At 38.3% G+C, this 22,886-nt stretch overlaps 1 protein-coding gene across 1 annotated transcript in view; it reads left to right on the top strand.

Moving 5' to 3' along the window:
* LOC103023574 (NACHT, LRR and PYD domains-containing protein 12-like) overlaps window positions 1–22,886 on the top strand; it is a 47,627-nt gene that overhangs the window by 18,414 nt on the left and 6,327 nt on the right. Inside the window, exons 5-10 of the mRNA XM_049468704.1 lie at window positions 6,347–8,117; window positions 11,284–11,454; window positions 12,561–12,731; window positions 20,236–20,406; window positions 21,077–21,250; window positions 22,089–22,262. Of these exons, the coding sequence (XP_049324661.1) occupies window positions 6,347–8,117; window positions 11,284–11,454; window positions 12,561–12,731; window positions 20,236–20,406; window positions 21,077–21,250; window positions 22,089–22,262 (2,632 nt within the window). The remainder of the gene's footprint in view (window positions 1–6,346; window positions 8,118–11,283; window positions 11,455–12,560; window positions 12,732–20,235; window positions 20,407–21,076; window positions 21,251–22,088; window positions 22,263–22,886) is intronic.

Here is a 22,886-nt window from a genome sequence, read left to right on the forward strand (position 1 = left end):
GCTTTAATTTAACTAGCTACCCTAGCTTTAATTTAACTAAGGTTAGCTACCCTAGCTTTAATTTAACTAAGGTTAACTACCCTAGCTTTAATTTAACTTGCTACCCTAGCTTCAATTTAAATAAGGTTAGCTAACCTAGCTTTAAATTAACTATGGTTAGCTAACCTAGCTTTAATTTAACTTGCTACCCTAGCTTTAATTTAACTAAGGTAGCTAACCTAGCTTTAATTTAACTTGCTACCCTAGCTTCAAATTAACTAAGGTTAGCTAACCTAGCTTTAATTTAACTAAGGTTAGCGACCCTAGCTTTAATTTAATTAAGGTTAGCTATCCTAGCTTTAATTTAACTAAGGTTAACTACCCTAGCTTTAATTTAACTAAGGTTAACTACCCTAGCTTTAATTTAACTAAGGTTCGATAACCTGGCTTTAATTTAACTAAGATTAGCTAACCTAGCTTTAATTTTACTAAGGTTAGCTACCCTAGCTTTCATTTAACTAAGGTTAGCTACACTAGCTTTAATTTAACTAAGGTTAGCTACCCTAGCTTTCATTTATCTAGCTAACATAGCTTTAATTTACCTAGCTAGCCTAGCTTTAATCTAACTAGCTATCTTAGCTTTAAGTTAACTAGCTACATTTGCTTTAATTTAACCAGCTAACCTAGTTTTAAGTTAACTAGCTAACCTAGCTTTAATTTAACTAGCTAGCTTAGCTTTAAGTTAACTAGCTACCTTTGCTTTAATTTAACTAGCTAACCTAGCTTTAATTTAGTTAGCTAGTCTAGCTTTAATCTAAGTTTAAGTTAACTAAGGTTAGCTACCCTAGCTTTAATTTAAATAAGCTTAGCTACCGTAGCTTTAATTTAACTAGGGTTAGCTAACCTAGCTTTAATTTGACTAGCTACCCTAGGTTTAATTTAACTGAGGTTAACTTCCCTAGCTTTAATTTAACTAAGGTTAGCTACCCTAGCTTTCATTTAACTAAGGTTAGCTAACCTAGATTTAATTTAACTAAGGTTAGCTAACCTAGCTTTAATTTTACTAAGGTTAGCTAACCTAGCTTTAATTTATCTATTTAACATAGCTTTAATTTACCTAGCTAGCCTAGCTTTAATCTAACCAGCTATCTTAGCTTTAAGTTAACTAGCTACTTTTGCTTTAATTTAACCAGCTAACCTAGTTTTAATTTAACTAAGGTTAGCTAACCTAGCTTTAATTTAACTAGCTACCCTAACTTTAATTTAACTAAGGTTATCGACCCTAGCTTTAATTTAACTAAGGTTGGCTACCCTAGCTTTAATTTAACTAAGGTTAGCTAACCTAGCTTTAATTTATCTAGCTAACATAGCTTTCATTTACCTAGCTAGCCTAGCTTTAATCTAACCAGCTATCTTAGCTTTAAGTTAACTAGCTACTTTTGCTTTAATTTAACCAGCTAACCTAGTTTTAATTTAACTAATGTTAGCTAACCTAGCTTTAGTTTAACTAGCTACCCTAACTTTAATTTAACTAAGGTTATCGATCCGAGCTTTAATTTAACTAAGGTTAGTTAACCTAAATTTAATTTAACTAGCTACCTTAGGTTTAATTTAACTAAGGTTAGCTAACCTAGCTTTAATTTAACTAGCTAGCCTAGCTTTAATTTAACTAGCTAACCTAGCTTTAATTTAACTAGCTAACCTAGCTTTAATTTAACTAGCTAACCTACCTTTAATTTATTTTATAACTAGATAGCCAAGCTTTTATTTGTAAGTTATAATAAGCTTATCTAGCTTGAAGATACAAAATTTGATTAGCTAGCCTAGGTTTAAGATATTATTTATAACTAGCTAACCTAGCTTTAAGTTATATCTATCTATTTATCAGCATTTCACATTATCCCATGACATAGCTATGCTAATTCATTTTGTAGTAAGGATTTAGCTGTACATTATTAATTAAGCATGTTAAGAGTGGGTTCGGAATACTTAAACTTGTTTTTAATCTAAGAGTATTCTGACCAACTTGTAATTAAGTAGAATTGTGTTGCTGGTGGTTATTGTTTGTTTATTTGTAATTTTTTTCCTTTTTTACAAGGTGAAACTGGGAAAGGAAGGCTCCACCACTGTCTCAGCCCATTGTTGGAAGACTGCGAAAGCACAACCTACTGCCAATGGGAAGGCACGAGTGCTGCTGATGGAACTCTTTAATGTTCCATCAGCAGCACTGTTGTTTTTCTGAACTTTAAGCACACCTTTATCTGTTTTTGTATTATACATGTAGTAGTATATATTCTTGAATATATAGTGATGTGTATTGTTTAATATATACTAAAATATATTCTGATATATGCGGTAATATATGGTGTGTGTATTATAGATAATAATATATTGCAATATATTCTTGAATATATAATGAAGTGTACTGTTCAAAATATAATTAAGTACATTGCAACATATGTGGTAATATATGGAAATATGTATGCATAAATATATTATTTATTGCATTGTAAAATATACCATTCAGTACAATATATAGTAATATATAGTAGTTATATGGTAACATATATAAAATAATTAAGCATATTGTTACATATAAAACTAAAATATATTAACATACAATATATTTTATATTTTACATTTCCATATATACAATAATATCTATTTTTTCAGTCACATATTAATCAGTAGCACATATTGTAACCATAAATAATATTAAACTTGTTGAATCTTTCCAATTAACCAGTAAATTGTGAAATTAAATAATTCCATATATTGAAAGTTAATATATTGGGAAATATATTTTCTTTCCGTGAGGGATAATTGTTAATTCATGTTCATATGTTGCCAGTCAGTCAGTCAATCTGCATTTTAAATTTAGAGTCTACATGTAACAGAAAATAAAACTGCTTGAATTCAATAGAGAATAAATGTGCTAAAATGTGTTTTCTGTTATTTCATTAGGACAATTGCATTTTTGATATTCAACTTCATGAGTAGAAGTTTTGTCACCTTGTCATATAATGCACCCAATCCTAGTTTACAGCCTCACCTGTGCTCACTAATTGATTGATTAATTAGTGGGTGTGTATAAAAAGAACCCCAGCACACCAGACTTTCACTTGAACTGCAACTTGACCTCTGACAACATGCCAAAAATCCACCTCACAACCAAAGCCTTGATTATCAAGAGGCTGAAGACCAGATCCACTGCAGAGGTGGCTGGCACCTTTAATGTGTTGCAGCGTCAAGTACAAAGAATTAAAAAAAGATTTGAAGAGACAGGAGATGTTTTTAAGAAGCCCATGTCCGGCAGACCCTGCAAGATAACTGCCCAAGAGGAACGTTTGTTGGTTAGAAAATCCAAAGTCAGCCCCTCTTCCACTGCAGCAGAGCTCCACCAGGCCTGGTCACCTCAAGTCCCTGTGTCAACTAATACAGTCTGTAGTCTCGAAATGCCCTCCATGGTCGAATCAGTGCCCAGAAGCCAGCACTAAACAAAAGGCAATTTAAAAAACGTATGGCATTTGCCAAGGACCACAGCCTGCTAAACGGCTAGACACTGGAAAAGTGGCAGAAGGTGGAATTCTCAGATGAATCCCCAGTTGAATTACACCACAGCCACCACAAATACTGCAGAAGACCTACTGGACCTACTGGTCCAAGAATTACCCAAAAAACAGTTAAGTTTGGTGGTGGAAAGATCATGGTCTGGGGTTACATTCAGTATGGGGGTGTGTGAAACATTTGCAAGGTGGAAGGCAATATCAGTAGCTTAAAATATCAAAAAGTACTAGCTCTCTCTTACATTCCCGATCATAAAAAGGGTCAAATTTTGCAGCAGGATGGTGCTCCATCTCATACATCCATCTCTACATCAAAGTTCTTAAAAGGCAAAGAAGATCAAGGTGCTCCAGGACTGGCCAGCCCAGTGACCAGACATGAACATCATTGTGCATGTTTGGGGTAGGATGAAAGAGGAAGCTTGGAAGACAAAAGACCAAAAAATCTTGATTAACTCTGGGAGGCATAGAAGTCTGCATTCTCTGCTATTCCTGATGACTTAATCTATAAATTGTATAAATCATTGTCGAACCGCATGGATGCAGTCCTTTAAGCTCATGGAAGTCACACAAAATATTAAATATAGCTCTAATAGCACCATGACTTCATTTACCAATGTAATGAAACATATTTTTGTATTTGAAGTAAATTATTTGTTTGATTTTCACATTACTTTCTGTGGGCGACAAAACTTTTGTCTTGCCAAAATCTGACCTTTCTGTCTTTATTAAATGGTCAATATTTCTGCAGTGAAGCAAACATATTTTCATTAATTAAACCTCATTTGGGAGGGTTTCAGCTTTCATTTAAGTAATTTCTAAAACCAATGGATGGCCTGTGAGTTGAGAAGTCTGACTGCCTGGTGGAAGAAGCTGTTGCAGAGTCTGGTAGTGGAGGCTCTGTGTGTTGAGGAGTCTGACTGCTTTCTACATTCCCTGTGTAGAACATTGTGAGGATGGAAGGTGGGAGATGTGCTTTCCTCAGTCTTCGCAGGAAGTAGAGGCGCTGCTGGGATTTCTTTTTTATGGTGCTGGTGTTGAGGGACCAGGTGAGGTTCTCTGCAATGTGAACACAGAGAAACTTAGTGTTCTTCAATATTTCCACTGCAGAGCCGTTGATGTTACATACAGCATACAGAGGAAGTGGAAGTGCAGTGGCTGACGGACTGGTGCAGAACAAACATACTATCTCTAAACGTGGATAAAACCAAAGAGATGGTTGTTGATTTAAGGAGAGCTCCAGGTGTCCATCACCCATGTGGCGTGTTTTGTTCATGTCAGATCCTCACTGATGTGAACGCTAAGGAACTTGAAGCTGCTGACCCTCTCCACCGCAGTCCCATTGATGGAGATTGACGAGTGTGCTCTCTCCTGCTTCCTGACGTCAACAGTCAGCTCCTTGGTCTTGCTGACATTTAGAGAAAGGTTCTTCTCCTGGCACCAGTTTTCCAGGATGTTAACCTCCTCTCTGTAATACCCATTTGTCATTGTTGAAGATCAAGCCTACAATCATTGCGTCATCAGATCCCGGAGCTTGACGTTGAGCCTTGAGGGGACGATGGTGTTGAATGCACAAACAGCATTATCACATGTGTGTCCTTCTTGTCCAGGTGGGAGAGGGCAGTGTGCAGGGTCAGGGCGATTGCATCATCAGTGGATCTGTTCCGCCTGTATGCAAACTGTAGTGAATCCAAGGTGGCAGGCAGTGAGGAACAGATGATATCTTTAATCAGCCTCTGAAAGCATTTGCTTATGATGGAGGTTAGGGCAACAGGTCACCAGTGATTTAGACAGGTGGTGTGGGCAGTCTTTGAAACTGGCACAAGGTGGGCAGTTTGAAGCTTGCTGACACTGCTGAGAGAGAGTGAGGTGTTATAAATGTCTGCATAAACACCTTTTAATTCCTTATAGCAGGAGTTAAGCACTATCCCGGGAATGCCGTCCGGACCAGCTGACTTGAGCGGGTTCATCTGCTGAAAGGCCCTGCCCACGTCAGCTTCGGAGACGGAGGGTGGTTTGGGATCAGCGGTGGGCAGGGCGCACTCTGGGAGCGCAGCGTGATCTGCCTCGAAACAAGCATAGAAGTGGTTCAGCTTGTCCGGCAGCTCAGTGCTGGTGCTGGACAGAGTGTGAGAGTTTCTCTTGTAGCCTGTGATGTTCAGACCCTGCCACAAGCTCCGGGTGTTGGTTGTGTTAAACTGTGATTCCACTTTCTCTCTGTGCCCACGTTTGGCCGGTTTTATGCTCCTACGGAGAGCGTAGCTTATACTCCTCCATATTCCTAGACCTCAAAGCGGAGTTGCGTACGCTGAGAGTGTAGTAGATGTCATGGTTTGGCCAGGGCTTCTAATTGGGGTAGACACGCACTGATCTCGGGGGCACTTGCAAATGAAGGTGGAAAAATCTCAATTTTAAAAAGGTGTTCAAAACTCTGGTATTATAAGTGCACAGGTCACATTAATGGTTTTGAAGTTTGTTTAATGACATGATAGAGATTACATGTACATTAGGATTTAATTTTGGGTTGGGTAGTTAAATGTTACTTTACACAATGTGTCATTACACCAAGAGTGCTTAAAAAGACCTAATGTGAAGGTGTCTATAGTGACATTTAATTGGCTTTTAGACAAAATGTTGAAAACCGTTAGAACACTGAGCACCTACTGTACATCAGTGGTTTTGAAACCACTGTCAGGGACACCAAGAGAGTCATTTTTATATTTGAATCTCTGTTCATCCAACAACTTCCTTACTAATGTAAAATAAAGACTAATTTTAAAACATTTTCTCTTCTCTATCAAAAGATGAACCGCCCTGGCTCAAGTTGAAGTCCATCCTGAAAGTGAGCTACGAGCGTTTACTAATTGGGAGTTCACAGACAGGTCATCAGGAGTTTCTGGAAGATATCTACACTGATCTCATTATAGTGCAGAATAAAAGTGGAGGAGTCATTAATGAGCATGAAGTGATGCAAATAGAGATGTCTCCCAATAAAGCTGGCAGTGAGGAAGAGTGTATAAAATGCTGTGACATTTTTAAAGTCCAGCCGGGTACAGGTCGACGGAACAGAAAACTGATGACAATGGGAATTGCAGGAGTCGGCAAAACTGTGTCAGTCAACAAATTCATACTGGACTGGGCAAAAGGAGAGGAGAACCAGGACATTCAATACATTTTCCCTCTGCCCTTCCGTGAACTAAATCTGAAGAAAGATAAAAAGTTAAGTTTGATTAAACTACTGAATAACTGCTTTTTCTCCTCAAAGCCTGTACTGAAATCTCTTCCAGAGGAAGATGGTAAAGTGCTGTTTATTTTTGATGGGCTGGATGAGTATCGTTACTCACTGCAGTTTGAAGATGGAGAGGAAGTAAAAGATGTGAATGAGAAAAGAAAAGTGGGCTCACTGATCACAAATCTCATCAACAGAAATCTGCTTCGCTTTGCTCTAGTCTGGGTAACTTGTCGACCAGCAGCAGCACATCTGATTCCCCAGCAATACTTCGATTTGACAACAGAAGTACGAGGATTTAATGATGAACAGAAGGAGGAGTACTTCACCAAATACTGTAAAACAGAGGATGTAGCAGAGAAAATAATTTCACACATAAAGAAGTTAAAGAGTCTCCACATCATGTGTCAAATCCCAGTCTTCTGCTGGATCTCTGCCACTGTGCTTCAGCCACTGATGGATAAAGAAAGTGATGAGAACATCCCCACAACCCTGACAGAAATGTACATGAGCTTCCTACTGCAACAGAAAAACCTGATGAAGGAGAAATACAGTAAGAAGACCGACACTGACCCTGAGCCCACCATTCTGAAGCTTGGTGAACTGGCCTTCTGTAATCTTGAGAGAGGAGAGCTGAACTTCTATAAGAATGATCTTAAGAAATGTGGGATTGATGTTACTGATGGTACAGTGTTCTCAGGAGTGTGTACGCAGATTTTTAGCCAGCAGAAGGGAATTTCTGAGAGGAACATTTTCAGCTTTGTGCATCTGAGTGTTCAGGAAAGCCTTGCAGCTGTATATGTGCATCACTTACACTGCAATAAGAAGAAGAATGTGTTCAACAAGAAAACTTTCTGGAACAAACTTCCATGCATAAATAACACAGTAACAGATCTGCATAATACTGCAGTGGACAGAGCTTTGCAGAGTGAAAATGGACACCTGGACCTTTTCCTCCGCTTCCTCCTCGGCCTCTCAGTAAAGGACAGTCAGGAGGTCCTGACCGAACTTCTGCCAAGCCTGAAGATCAAAGCAGAGAACGTTAGCAACACAGCTAACTACATTAAGGAGAAACTGAAAGAGGAAATGCACTCTGACAGAAGCCTGAATCTCCTGCACTGCCTGAGTGAACTGAAGGACAACTCACTCACTGCTGAAATCCAGAACTTCCTGAACTCGGGAACTCTCTCAAAACAGGAACTCTCATCTACACAGTGGTCAGCTCTGGTCTTTGTTCTGATGATGTCAGAGGAGACTCAGGAGAAGTTTGAACTGAAGAAATACAGAGCGTCAGAAGAAGGACTGAGGAGATTACTGCCTGTGGTGAAAAACACACAGCGAGCTCTGTAAGTATTGTTATAATTAGTACATTTTTTGTGGTATCACATCATAATATCGCAATAATAGTAGTAAGTGTGAGGTCTGTAAAAGTAGAGATGTTACTATCTGGCATGACTACGTATGCATGAAGGCTGACTTGTATCTTATGTCAGTTTTGGAGCATTTGTTGTGCATGTCCTTCAGAAATTAACATAATGTGTATACAAGGTGCAGTGAACACAAAACCGCCAGGGGGCAGTGCAGCACTCAGCAGCTCCTTAATGGCGGAAATTTTCAAGGAGAATCTGTATGATGAGTCCTTGACGCTGCACAGAGAAGAATGAGAACAGCTGTTGACAGAGAGCATCATTTTAAGTTGATGTGGAAACATGGAAATTGAAATGAAATATGACCAATGGCAGTTAGTGCCTGGTGCGGTATTACACCCACACCAAAAGTATACCCATATGGACACCCAGCTATCACGACTACGCCACCCCTAATGATATGAACGGGGACCCCACACTAGGTCACTCAACTAAATGAGTACCTGAGCCAGCCAATATTACACATGCACAATCAGGATGTCAAATTGCAGTTATATTTTTTATTTAAATGTTATGACAAAAATATATTAAAACTTTAAACACTTAAATAATTACTATTAAAAATTACTGTATCTGATCTCGGTAGAAATGCACAAGTCTATAACAACCACAGGCCAAAAGAAATACTCTGGTCAAGGAATGTCCATACCCACAGTATTCGCACACTGTCAATAAAGACCACCACAGCACACAATACACCTCACTACACTCTCTAACCTTACCAAACACAAAACACAGCAACACTGTTTGACCAAATCCACAACCCAGAATGCTGGGGCAGTCCACTCCTTAACCACAAACAAAAGAAAACAAAAGGGAAAAAAATACAAACAACTTCAATAACAACTACAACAAATAACCAGCCTGTGATATGTGGTTTTACAACCTTTTACAAAAAAAACATAGAAATTACTTTAACCATCTAGATCTTACCAGAGCATTAGTACAGACAAAAAAAGTTAATACATAAAAATATATAAGCTGTGGCTGAACAAAAGCTAGCTAGTGCAAATTAGGCATAAAAGTCCACATACATAACATATCCGGTACAACTGCTTAGCTAACCTCCTAATGTAATCAAGCACCATACTATACTTAAATATGTACACAACAATAAATGATAATCAGAACATACTCTTGTTATTTCTTAATAATAGCACTACAGCTGCACACATACACATCCGTGCACCTAGACTTGTATGCCGTTACACCAGATAGAGGCAAAGAGACATACCAAACACCAAATACTGCTGGTATCAAGGCAGTAGGAGTACCCTGGCCCCGTAACTGTATCCCAAAAAACAAGAAAATCACTCAGTATGCTTCAAGTAATGCACACACATGCCACTAACCCCCCCACACACCGTAACTAAAGCTTCAGTGAATAACAAGGAAGTAAAAACTTTATTATAAACACATACCCAATGGATATACAGGCTACGTTAAGCCAGCCCCAGGTAGCAACCAAAGCTAACCGCCACCACGCACGCCAACCTAGGCTAAAGAGGCCAAATACAGTTACACATAACTAAGAAACTCTTACCACATAAACCGTACTTCATTCCAGCCAGTAACCGACAGATACGAGTAATAAAACCAGCGACCTACTGGATAATTCAGCAACACACGCGCGCGCACACACTCTTTAGCTTGCCTCCGGGCTAGTGGCTCCCAACAGCACACATAGGCTAAAAAAACAATTAAAATAGCATCACAACATATCGTATAAGCTCCTGCCTTTATCTGTTTGTTAGCAAACTGTAAAAACAAGTTTCACATGCATATCCCACCTACCGAGTCGAGTTCTTCCAGCAGCAACAGTGCCACACCAAACAATACGACGCCCTCTTTATTTTGCCCAAAGTGGAGTTGAGCTCACCTGGGTGCATCCCCCTTTATCTTCCCCCTTTGCACCAGGCCCACTTCTTACCTAGGTTCCACTTACATTGGCCGCGTTCCTATTCACTAAGGTCTTAGCGACCAGGCAGGCATTTGCGCTCTCACTGACTTTAAAGCTGTCATGTTATTAACACTACACATTAATCAGGCAATATAACCATTATCTGAACCCTACAAAAAAAAACAATTCTCCAGCCATACCACAGAAAGAAAACCTGAGATGCTACGCCCACACATAGTGGATAATTCCTAAAAACAAGAGTGAGGCAAAGACTATTCTGTGTTTTGTCTAACAGTCATCAGATGCCTGAGCTGCTCTCTAGTGGAAGCCTCCAGTAACACGTTATGCGTAACTGACCTTGTGTGGAAACGCTTCTTTAATATTTATGCATTAAAATAAGGTTTGGTTTGGTACACTATTCTTAAAAGGCATCAAATAATACAGGAAAGTGGTAGTAGTAATACCCACAGTAATAGTAATATCAATATTTGCCCTGATAATCAAAATGACTGATTGGAATTTTCCTAAGAGTATGAATAATATGTTGACCTGATATGCTTATAAGAAGAGGTACAAAGATTTTTGGTCAGTAAATTCAATCACATAATAAGTACTATATCTTGAGTACTGTGTCTTATCTGTTCATGAAGCATTAATATGACTAGAATTATTTGATCATATATTTTCTTTCAAATATGTGCAAAAGAAATAGTTACTCTGTTGTATATAAAAAAGAACCTAATAATATCATTGCATTGTCCTAATGCAATTACATATAAATTAACAAACACAACAAGGAATTATTTATTATATTACATGATTATTACCAATAAAATATTCTAAATATTAAAATATTATTATTTGCTCATTACATGTCCTTGGGTATAAAGTAAGTTATTCAGGGACCTCATAAAATGTTACAGTATGTCTAGGTTTTTATAAATGTTTATTTATTAAGATTTGTTGGACTAAAGGTGTCATTTCTCTTTTTGAAGATTAAGATGTGAGCATGTGATCCAAACTGTAACAATGTAATTGAGCTTGTAATTATATTGAACTACAGTTGAACTACATTAACCTGTTTTTGCAACAGGTAAATGCCTCTGCTTTTATTATGTTTTACCCTGTACATTGAGTTTTTTTCAGAGATTCTAAAAGCTTATTATTATATTCTTAAATGTTAAGGTTGGATTGCTGCAGTCTTAGTAAGAATATCTGTGAAACACTGGCATCAGTACTCATCTCAGATTCAGCACTGATAGAACTGAACCTCAGCAAAAATGACCTGCAGGATTCAGGAGTGGAGCTGCTCTCTGCTGGACTGAAGAGTTCACACTGTAAACTGCAGATTCTCAGGTCAGTCTTATAGAATTCCATATATGAGAACTGAATTATATGAAGGTATTTCAACTATAACCCTGTTAATGTTTATTGTGGGGGAATTAAGTCACTGGATGATGAAACAGAAAAAAATAAGTCCTGATATGTGGGAGCATCTTTCATAAAGCAATGGAAACTAAAAACCAGGTGATGAGGTATTATCAGTTTGGTGATGATGATGATGGTGAAACAGGAAGAAATGGATAACTACAATTGTTACACTCATGTGCACTTAGATTTTACAGCTAACACATTACAATGAAGTCCCTTAGTCCACAGCAAATTATTCAATGTGAGTGAGTGAATTTAACCCTTCTTGTGTTCATGTTAGCCCTCACAGTGCTCATGTATAGGATAAACTTTTTCATTGCTGAATATAACTCATGCAGGAATTATAAATATTTTTTTGTTTTATGATAGTGTTATACTTTCTACAATACTACAAAAGTAAAAAGTAATACATAACGTTGTTAATAGTAGTATTAGTAAAGAGTAATAAATGACTGGCAATACATGAATGGATTACTAAAATAGTAATTGTCATTTTTCTTTTTAAAAAGATTAAAGACTTTGATTAGTAAATTAATGAACATATCTTCAGTGCTTGTTACAGTTCTGCCAGTGATAAGAATAAATAATGTTTAACCTTCACTGCGATCAAAAGTGCAGGCTGAGAGTGCAAGTATCATCTCCACAGAGTCCTGTATCCTGTCGTTTTATCAAGCATTTATATGAATGCACTTTAGTTCTTCTTTTATTTAATATATTATTTTCTCTCAAACTTGTTTAAGAGTAAATAATAGATTAGCATTTTCTGGATTAGGTTATTTTATTTATTAAAAGTAACTGCATTAACTCTATTTTTCTTATAGGTAACTTTTTGTTCATGATTTCTCTCTGGGTAAATAGTATTTGATTAATAATCCTAACAATGTTACTAAATTTCAATGCTATATTATTGGGAACATGTTTCAGCTTTACTAAAATATGCAAACTAAACAAATGTCAGGAAAATACCTCTATTTGTATTACATTTTACCTTGTAGGTACCCTGAAAGCTAATTCTAATATTAAATATTAAGGTTGGATTGCTGCCGCCTCACTGTGAACGTCTGTGAAACACTGGCATCAGTACTCATCTCAGATTCAGCACTGCTAGAACTTGACCTCAGCAACAATGACCTGCAGGATTCAGGAGTGCAGCTGCTCTCTGCTGGACTGAAGAGTTCACACTGTAAACTGCAGATTCTCAGGTCAGTTTTATAGAATTCCATATCTGAGATCTGAATGATATACAGTCCCTGACAGAAGTTCTGTCGCTTATCCATGTGATGGAAACAAACGATTATATCCTGACTTCAAATTCATTCCTTGGTTTTAGAAATGACTCATTTGAAAGCTGAAACCCTCCCAAATGAGATTTAATTTACGAAAATAAATTTGCTTCTCTGCAGAAAGTCATGTTAAAATCAAACAAATAATTTACTTCATATACAAAGATATGTTTTATAACATTGGTGAATGAAGTTCTGTGGTGCTATTAGAGCCGTATTTTATATTTTTGTGACTTCCATGAGCTTGAAGGACTGCATCCATGCAGTTCAACAATGATTCATACAATTTATTGATGAAGTGAGCAATAACAATTGCTCTTGGGTGTAAACTGGACCATAAGATCACAATTTCGTTCCACCTCATGTACCACATGTGATGCGAATGACAATACAGACTCCTTGAATCCTCAGTCATCAGGAATAACACAGAATGAAGTCTTACATGCCTCCCAGAGTTTTCTTTTTCAAGCTTCCTTTTTCAACCTACCCCAAATATGCTCAATTAGGTTCATGTCTGGTCACTGGGCTGGCCAGTCCTGGAGCACCTTGATCTTCTTTGCCTTGAGGAACTTTGATGTAGAGATGGATGTATGAGAGAGAGCACCATCCTGCTGCAATATTTGACCCCTTTTAATGATCAGGAATGTAAGAGGTAGCTAATACTTCTTGAAATCTTAAGCTATTGATATTGCCTTCCACCCCCATACTGAATGTAACCCCAGGCCATGATCTTTCCACCACCAAACTGTTTTCTGGGTGAATCTTGGATCCATACGGGCTCCAGTAGGTCTCCTGAAGTATTTGCGGTGGCTGTGGTGCAATTATACTGAAGATTCATCTGAGAAATCCACCTTCCAGCGTACATCCGATTTGCAGGATGTGGGCCTTGGCAAATGCCAAACGTTTGTTTATTTACATTTTGTTTAGTGCTGGCTTCTGGGCACTGATTTGACCATGGAGAACATTTTCGAACATTTCATATGAGTCATTTCTAAAACCAATGGATGAATTTAAAGTCAGGTTATAAGCTTTTGTTTCCACAACATAGATAAGCAACAGGGACTGTAAATGTATGTTAATATTAATCAGTTTAGGGAAATTCAGTAATTGAATGATATAACAAAACAATATGAACTGATTTGATATGATATGTGGGAGCACCTTTATAAAGCATTCTAAACTAAAACCTGCTAAAGTAATGTTTCTTGGTTGATTTTATTGTTGATGATGTGATGATAATGAATCAAGAAGTAATGGATAACCACAATCTGTATACTGAGGCAAACAGAGTGTAACAAGTAAAATGTAGTTAGAAGTTAATTGTCAGAATATGGATTGGCAATACATTGATAGGATGACTAAAATATTAAACTGATATTCAAAAAACAAATATGTTTGTAGACTATTGTAAAGTTCTTAATAATTACAGAGAGATCATGTAGAGCTATATCTAATGTAACAGATACTAATTCATGAATGTGAAAAGGTGATGGGAACATAATAAAGAGATATGGATAATGTTGAAACAGATTCTTAGTGGGAGTAGTTATGATAGTAAATGTTAATCAGTGCAATGTTGCAGAGCCAGGATGCAACACAGCGGGCAGTAGAGAGCAAGGCTGGGCCACATCAGAAACAGGGCATATCCATACATGTAGAAGAGATAGACAGAGAAAACAGAAACAAATGAAACAGAAAAAAGCGGGAGTGACAGGGCTGATTCTGAAAAGCTGGAACCACAAATGAACACATCCAGGCAGGCCAGCCAGGCATCTCAGTAGTTCTCTCACAGTTTTCACAGTTCTGACAGGTATAATTAAGTGACCATCTATGTCTGCCATATTAACATTTATGTTTTAATCAATATTAGGACCTAATACAGTACATTACATTACATTACATTAGGCAGATGTGTTTGTTCAAAGTGACTTACAATAATGATGTACATAAATTAGTAATAGTAATAGAAGGACCTTTTTATTACTTTTTATTTTTATTAGAATTAAGTAATAAATTTGTCATTAATTTTTTTATATCTGTTATTTGATTTAGACATAGGTCCACGTTGGTTTTAGCAGGTATGTGAAGTTAAGTGTCATCAGCATAGTGAAAGTATGATTTTACCCAGCGGTAACATGTAAAGGGTAAAGAGTAGTGGGCTCAGTATTGATCCTTGTTGGACACCATATTTTCCTCTAGACTAATAAGAGTATTCATTATTTAAATAAACACACTGAAATCGATCTATCAGATATAATCTGAACCAGGTGAGGGCAGATCCTTTAATTCCATTAAGATTTTCTAACCTATTGAGCAGAATAGCGTGATCTATGGTGTCGAAGGCAGCACTAAGATCTAGAAGTACAAGGATGGCATTACTGCCCCTATCAAGAGCTGAAAGTAAATCATTAGTTACTCTAAATAAAGCTGTTTCAGTGCTATGTTTTTATTCTAAATACAGATTAAAAACCTCTTAAATACTATTTTGTATTAGATACAAGTACAGCTGCTTAAACACATTTTTTCTAGATTTTGGCTACAAAGGGAAGATAATGTAACTTAACAGAGTGCTAGAAAACTAGGTCAGTTTAGTCGAAGTATAAAGTAACATACAGTCTTGTACTAAACTTTATAACTATCTCATACATAAGCATCTAATGAAATATAACCCACCGACGATGCCTTCAAAGCAACCTTGATGGACAGGAAGAAATAAACAAGTAACTTTAGCCTCTGCAAGCAAGAGTAGCGCACCCTGCTCTGTTTTCTTGTAGAACTAATGTCCACTTAATGACACCATCAACTTTTTTCTTAAACAATAAAACACCAAAACTGGTAGATGGCGGCAGAGGATTGCAAATAACTATACAACACTAAAAAACAGGAGCAATACATTAAACAGAACAAGTGACAAGTAATGGTTTACTCACCTTTGGCAGTGCCTGTTTAAATAGCTGTGTAGGTACCGGATCTAATATACATGACGACAATTTTGATGAGCTAATTACAGCTAGTTACTTTTTTTTCTGAACTCCTCCCTATGCACGTGGTCCTGGATTTTCTGACTGAGAGACCACAATCAGTCATAATTGGAAATAACACCTCCAGCATCACCATATTGAGCACCGTTGCCCCCCAGGGCTGTGTGCTCAGTCCACTGCTGTTCACTCTGCTTACTCATGACTGTATAGCAAAGTACAGCTCAAACCACATCATCAAGTTCGCTGAAAACACAACTGTAGTTGGCCTCATCAGCAAGAACGACGAGTCAGCCTTCAGAGAGGAGGTGCAGTGGCTAACGGACTTGTGCAGAACCAACAAATTAACTCTAAACATGAATAAAACCAATGGTTGTTGACTTCAGGAGAGCACCAGGTAACCACCAAGTTCTGTGATCTTTACCTGGTCCCTCAACACCAGCTCCATAACCAAGAAAGCCCAGCAGCGCCTCTGCTTCCTGCGGAGACTGAGAAAATCTTCCACTTCTCATCCTCACCATGTTCTAGATGAGAGCATATTGAGCACCTGCATTACTGTCTATTTTGGGAACTGCAACATCCCAGAGCCCTACAGTGGATAGTGAGGACAGCTGAGAAGATCATCGGAGTCTCTCTTCCCTCCATCACCAAGATCTACACGACATGCTGCATCTGCAAAGCCACCAGCATTGTGGATGACCCCACCCATCCCTCACACGGACTCTTCCCTCTGATGCCATCTAGCAGAAGATAACTAAGTATCCAAGCCTCCACTACTAGACTCTGCAACAGCTTCATCCACCAGGAGGTCAGATTCCTCAACTCACAGAGACAGAGCTGAACTCACCCTGCCTCTCCCCCCTCCCACCCCCCACCACACACTCAAAAACACACCCGAACACAACGTATATACTGGAATTGTATCTGTCCCTATCGGCAATATTTTCTTATTCTGTTAAGTGCTATATGTTCCACCAACTGCACTTTATCCAACACACATTTTGTTGGTTTCTTACACCTTTTAACTGGAATCATTGCCCATTATCATGTGCAAAAGCTTCTAGCTCAGTGATGTTTGATGGCTTCAGTGCCACAACTGCATTCTTTAAATACCACTAAAGATTTTCAGTAAGATTTAAATATGGAGTCTGAGAAGGGCCAATCTTGGATATTACAGTATCATTTCTCAACCAAGCTTTGGTTGACTTGGGTGGTTGTAATCAGTGTGTTTTGCTGGAAAGTGCGATGATCACCAAGGTTTTAATTTATCACTAGAAGGCCTCATGTTTCTCTTTAAAAGGGCGTAGTATTTCAATGCAATGCAATGTACATAATCAGGATTGTCAGTTCCTGCTTCAGCAAGACATCATCAGTGACCCACCTCAATGATTGACTATGGAGATAGTAGAGAGTGCCATCTACCCACCCAGAGAGAGCAAGGCAAATTTTGCTCCCTCTGGGCGCCGGCAGCTGATGGCAGAGCTACATGAACGGGATTCGGACCTGCGACCTTACGTTCATAGTGGCAGTGTATAAGACCGCTGGACCACTCTGCGGCCAACAGGATATTCTTCTGGTGATGATCCTGGTATTTCACACGCCAGACATTTCCAAGTTGTTACAGTCTGTTTTCATAAGTCAAAAGAACTGTGTCCTAAAACTCAGTCTTATCCAACTACCTCTTGGCCTATTTATGTTGACTTTTGACATCCCTTACGACTATTTTTAAATCTTATACCCAGAGACCTTTTGGTTTAATTAAATAATTCCTTCTCTCAGCTTTTGTGGAAGCTGCTTTGTTATATTTGCTTAATATATTTACGGGGTTGAATAGCTTTATTTGCAACTGTATCTTGGTGAAAAATAAAAGTATAAGGAAAATAAAGGTCTTAAATAATTAAAGTAGTAGAATTTTGGTATATTTTTAACTTTGGGAGCTACGGCACTAGATGCTTTGCTACCTATAGAGCACAACCTAGTTTTCAATAACTCAGGAAACTGATTTTGCAGATGGAGACTTTTTGTAAGATTAGGTTGAGAATGATTTACATTACATTACAACCCTGGGGAACCCCAGTGGATAAGGAGTGGGCTGAGGACAGCTGTCCTTGCCATGACACCTTGAATGAGCGCCCAGTGAGGTATGATTTAAACCATAACAGCACATTGTCTGAGATCCCCATGTTTGAGAGTATTGTTAGGAGGAAGTCCTGGTTGACTGTGGCGAAGGTGGTCGAGAGGTCCAGTAGAATGAGCACTGGGGACTGACCTGCAGCTCTGGCAGTTTTCAACGCTTTTTAAAACCTGATTGGTTCTGGCCCAGGGGGTCATTCTGGGAGAGGAAAACAGAGGCCTGATTGAGAATTGCTCTTTCTAATGTTTTAGATAGAAAAGGTAGTAGTGAGACCGGTCTGTAGATAACAACCTGAGCGGGTTGAGAGAAGGCTTTTTAATCAGTGGTGTCACATGTGCTTGTTTAAAAGCAGTCAGGAATACACCAGAAGTTAAAGAGGCATTGATTGTGTGAGTGATAGCCGGAATGATTGCAGGTGCAATGGTAGCAGTAGATCTAAAGGAATTGGGTCAAGTGGACACGTACTAGGACAGCTACGTGTTAGGAGAGCCAGTGTCTAATTCTCAGTGAGAGGAGTCAACGAGGAGAAAGTGATGCCTTCAGTAGAGGGATACCGGGCAGCAGAGCATGTAGTGGGACTGCTACATGGTACATCAGTAATGATAATGAACAACTTCAATATAAGAAGGAGAATTTTGGATTTGATCAAGGTAAAATAGGTTCCAATATCAGATTTAGTGTGAGATCCCTTGAAAAAAAATACTATGGGCCCTATTTTATACCCTGCTCAAGGCACTTTACCTGATCTTAAACCCTGCGAACAGTCTATTTTCACACCTTGCACCATTAAAATAGCGATGGAGCTTTCAAATATATCTATATTATGTCTGAGGAATCATGGTGTTGAAAGCAGATGTGAAGTCCACAAAGAGCATACGGACGTAAGAATCCTTCTGCGCCAGGTCAGTGAGGGCAGTGTGGACCACGGAGGCATCCTCTGTGGATCGGTTATTCCTGTATGCGTACTGGTGTGGATCCACAGTGATGTTGATGGTGGCTTTGATGTGGGTCTGAACCAGTCTTTCAAAGCACTTTGTGACTATCGGAGTGAGGGCTTCTGGCCAGTAGTCATTCAGACCTGTCACTGCAGAGCTCTTGGGGACTGGGATGAGGGTGGCGGTCTTCAGGCAAGTGGGGACAGCTGTCTGGATGAGGAAATCATTGAAAATTGAAAACTCTCGAGGCAGATAGTGAGGGTGACACTTCAGTCAGCTGTTCTGTCACCTCAGAGCAGTGGCTGTTTACCAACACGCAGCTTGTGCACCAACCTTTGTTTATGTAGACGCACAAGCCGCCCCCCCTCCGGGTTTGGCTGCGGTCCGCTCAGAAGAGCTGCCGGCCAGCGAGCTGTAAGGCTGAGTACGGCATGGTGTGTTTCAGCCAGGTTTCCGTGAGACAAATCACAGCGCAGTTCCTGATCTCCTCAGAAACACTCATTATCAGTCGCAGCAGGTCCAGCTTGTTATCCAGCGAGTGAACGTTAGACAGGAAAAGCGACAGAATCGGGGTTCGATTCGCATTAGCCTTTAGCGCAGTTCTTCAGTTGTTAAACGGGGGGGGGGGGGTGTTGCCGCCGTTCTCCTTCAGTTGTTCTCCGACGTGTGTTTCAGAACTTTCGAATCGGACACTTCTTCGCAACTGACACTCTGGCTGAAACTCCACCCTCTTTGACTAGGTCTGCCTAACAACAGAGTGATCTATATTCTGATTGGCTCAACGAGAGTACATTATAATTTACAGCCGATGGATTGGCAAGCGTGAGAAATACCATGTGTGGTGTGTGAGCATGTGAACTCGCTGAGGTGCATGTGTCACACGCTCAAAGCGTGAGACTTGAGAACATTGACTATAAGTCACACGCGAAGTTGGGTTCAGAACTGGAAGGAAAAAACAGCTCAAAATAGGGTGTTCGCTAGGAGCGCTAGCGCTACTGCGCGCCACCATCTAAATAACTAAATGAATTAGTACATACCTTTTGTGGTTTCAAGCTGCACAATTTAGCTATTAGCACACTTGGTTCTCAGTGACAGGCTTGTAGGTTTGATCATCCAGCATCCTGAACCCACAAATGCACTTGTACCTAAATACAATAAAGTCCTCACAGCAATGTTCACAGCAAAGTTTAGTCGAAAGTCTTTTCTGATGAGCAGGAACAGTTACTTCCACAGAAGCAGGTTATCTCCTAATATCCTTGATTGCAGTGGATACAATGAATAAACAGGTGTCCAAATACATTTAACCATTTAATGTCTACATATATTTCTGATATCATGCAGACACTCCTGATTGATTGTTTCTCCTTATTTTCCAGATTATCTTCATGTAATCTTGGTGTAAAGACATGTGAAACTCTGGGATTAGATTTAGTGGAAAATTCCTCCCTGAAAGAGCTGGACCTCAGTAACAATGACCTACAGGATTCAGGAGTGGAGCTGCTCTCTACTAGACTGAAGAGTTCACATTGTAAACTGCAGATTCTCAGGTCAGTGTTTATGTGTCAGTGTCTAGATTTCTAAATGAAAAGAGTTGAAGGACAGCTCCATACATCAGGCTGTGAGGATGCTGAATGCTCTCCCTGCTCTCCCCCCATCCTGCCCCAGCACACACTCACTCAGCATCCAGCCTTAACTAAATGAAAGGCATAGGTAATGTTTCCATATTAGCCATGGTTTTAATTTAAGAGTTAATGTCAGTGTTATTTTTTTACAATGTTACACCTGTGCATCTAGAAATGAGGCCATTAGGATCCTCTTTAAGATGGATACTAGAGAAAGTGAATTTTTATTGGCTCATGTCCAATTTGGGTTTTGAAATATACAACAAATTCTCCTATTTTCCTATATTAAAACTAGAGCTAATTTTAATAAAAATTGTAGTGTATTGGATCTGATTTAAATGAAAACACTGTGATCAACTCTTAATCCCACTGAGCTATTTCATTAAATACAATTGGGTCATTCTGTGTTAAACAGGACTATGTAGAAAACATTATCCTGCATTTGCAGTTTGAATAAATATTTACCTGACAAAAAGTAAAAAAGACTGTAATAATTATTGCTATTATATATGCAATATTACTTATATTATTTGCTCTATATAAATAATCTCTGTATTTATTGTAATATATGTTGTGTTTTTTCTTGTTTTTCAAGACTACCTTCATGCAATCTTAAAGTATATACATGTGAAACTCTGGAATCAGTTTTCAAACTGGAAAACTCCTCCCTGAAAGAGCTAGACCTTAGTAACAATAATCTGCAGGATTCAGGAGTGGAGCTGCTCTTTGATGGACTGAAGAGTTCACACTGTAAACTGCAGATTCTCAGGTCAGTTTTTTTATGTAAGAATAATATTCAAGTCAAATACTAAACACAGAGTTCAGATTTCTGTTTGCCACTGCTAAAACAGCAAAAAATATGTATTAACATTCTGAGAGAGTTTTATATGAAAGGATTATTACTGATGCATTACTTACCCCTTTTAATGTTGTTCGACCCACAGTTCTTATACGCCTTAGAGTGGGGCTTAAACTAAAATAAAAGCATAGGGTTGGGAAGTGATAGGGTCATTTGTCTCTAGTGGGCCAAGGTCTGTATTTAAGGGTTAGTGTCAGTATTTTTTCACATTGTTACATATTTTCATCTAGAAAGGAAGCCAATATAATCCCCTGTAGGAGGGATATTTTAGCAAGTGAATTCTTACTGGCTCTTTATGACCCTTAAAACTTACTTTGAACTAAAGCTGCAGGTATTGAAATTCAGCATATAAAACATTATACAGCATTATACACATTACTAAAACATGCCTCACCAAACCATATAGAAATATATTTTTTTTGAAGTAGATGCATCATTTTAATACTCTGTAACACATTGTAATTGGTATTATAAATGTGAATTACAAAAGGAACAACACATTATAGCCATGTTTGTCATGCACTATGAACTGTAATCATAATGTATCATGAGTTGTGTTTGTTTTTTTCAGTCAGTAAAAAACGCCTTGCTTGAATAGTGCAGGTAGTGCTTACTAATTAAACAACCAACTTCTGACTGTATAAAGAAAGACCAGTAGTTAAGAAGGACACTGTATTTTAGTTCTGATTCATTCAAATATTCCTCCATGAGTTTATTATAAAATCTGTTGTTTCTTCTTGTTTTTCAGAATAGCATCATGTAATCTTGGAGAAAAAACATGTAAAATTCTGGGATCAGTTTTAAACCTGGAAATCTCCTCCCTGAAAGAGCTGGACCTCAGTAACAATGACCTGCAGGATTCAGGAGCAGAGCTGCTCTCTACTGGACTGAAGAGTTCACACTGTAAACTGCAGATTCTCAGGTCAGTCAAAATCTGTGTGAACTCTGTTGTCTTTATTATCTATAGTTTTTTTTTACATATGTGCACACTATCAGAATCTCAGAGTGCCAGGGATACAGATCAGACTGTATTACAGTTTTTACAGTTGCCAAGGGCCAAAAACTGGTACTTCTAAAATATTTTAATTACTTACTATAATAGTCTTTAACAAATATCCTATCTATTGACCTGGTACACTATACTATGATGTCATTCACTGAATTATTACCAATTCTAATACACACTTTTATCTAAATACTAAACACAGTTTCCTACATTACATAAAGAAATACAAACTGAAGACCCTGTTATTTTTTTTATAATACACTGCCATGCAAGCACCAAACACATGTACCACAAATTCAAGGAAAACATGAGAACTGTTCTGGATAAACTTTAGAAATCTAGAGACAGAAAGAGGTACTGTAATCCTCTGTCCTGTGCAGCACAAAACTAAGAGCTGTATGTCAATTTCACACTGTCCTATTGTACTGTACTGATTTTTTGAGAGTGATTGAGCTAACAAAGTATCTGCAGTGGATACTCAACTATGTAATAAAGGCACAATAATACAATAATAATACATATGTACAATAATAGCTGCCA

The sequence above is a fragment of the Astyanax mexicanus genome, chromosome 1 (genome assembly GCF_023375975.1).
Source record: "Astyanax mexicanus isolate ESR-SI-001 chromosome 1, AstMex3_surface, whole genome shotgun sequence".
NCBI classification, from domain to species: Eukaryota; Metazoa; Chordata; class Actinopteri; order Characiformes; family Acestrorhamphidae; genus Astyanax; species Astyanax mexicanus.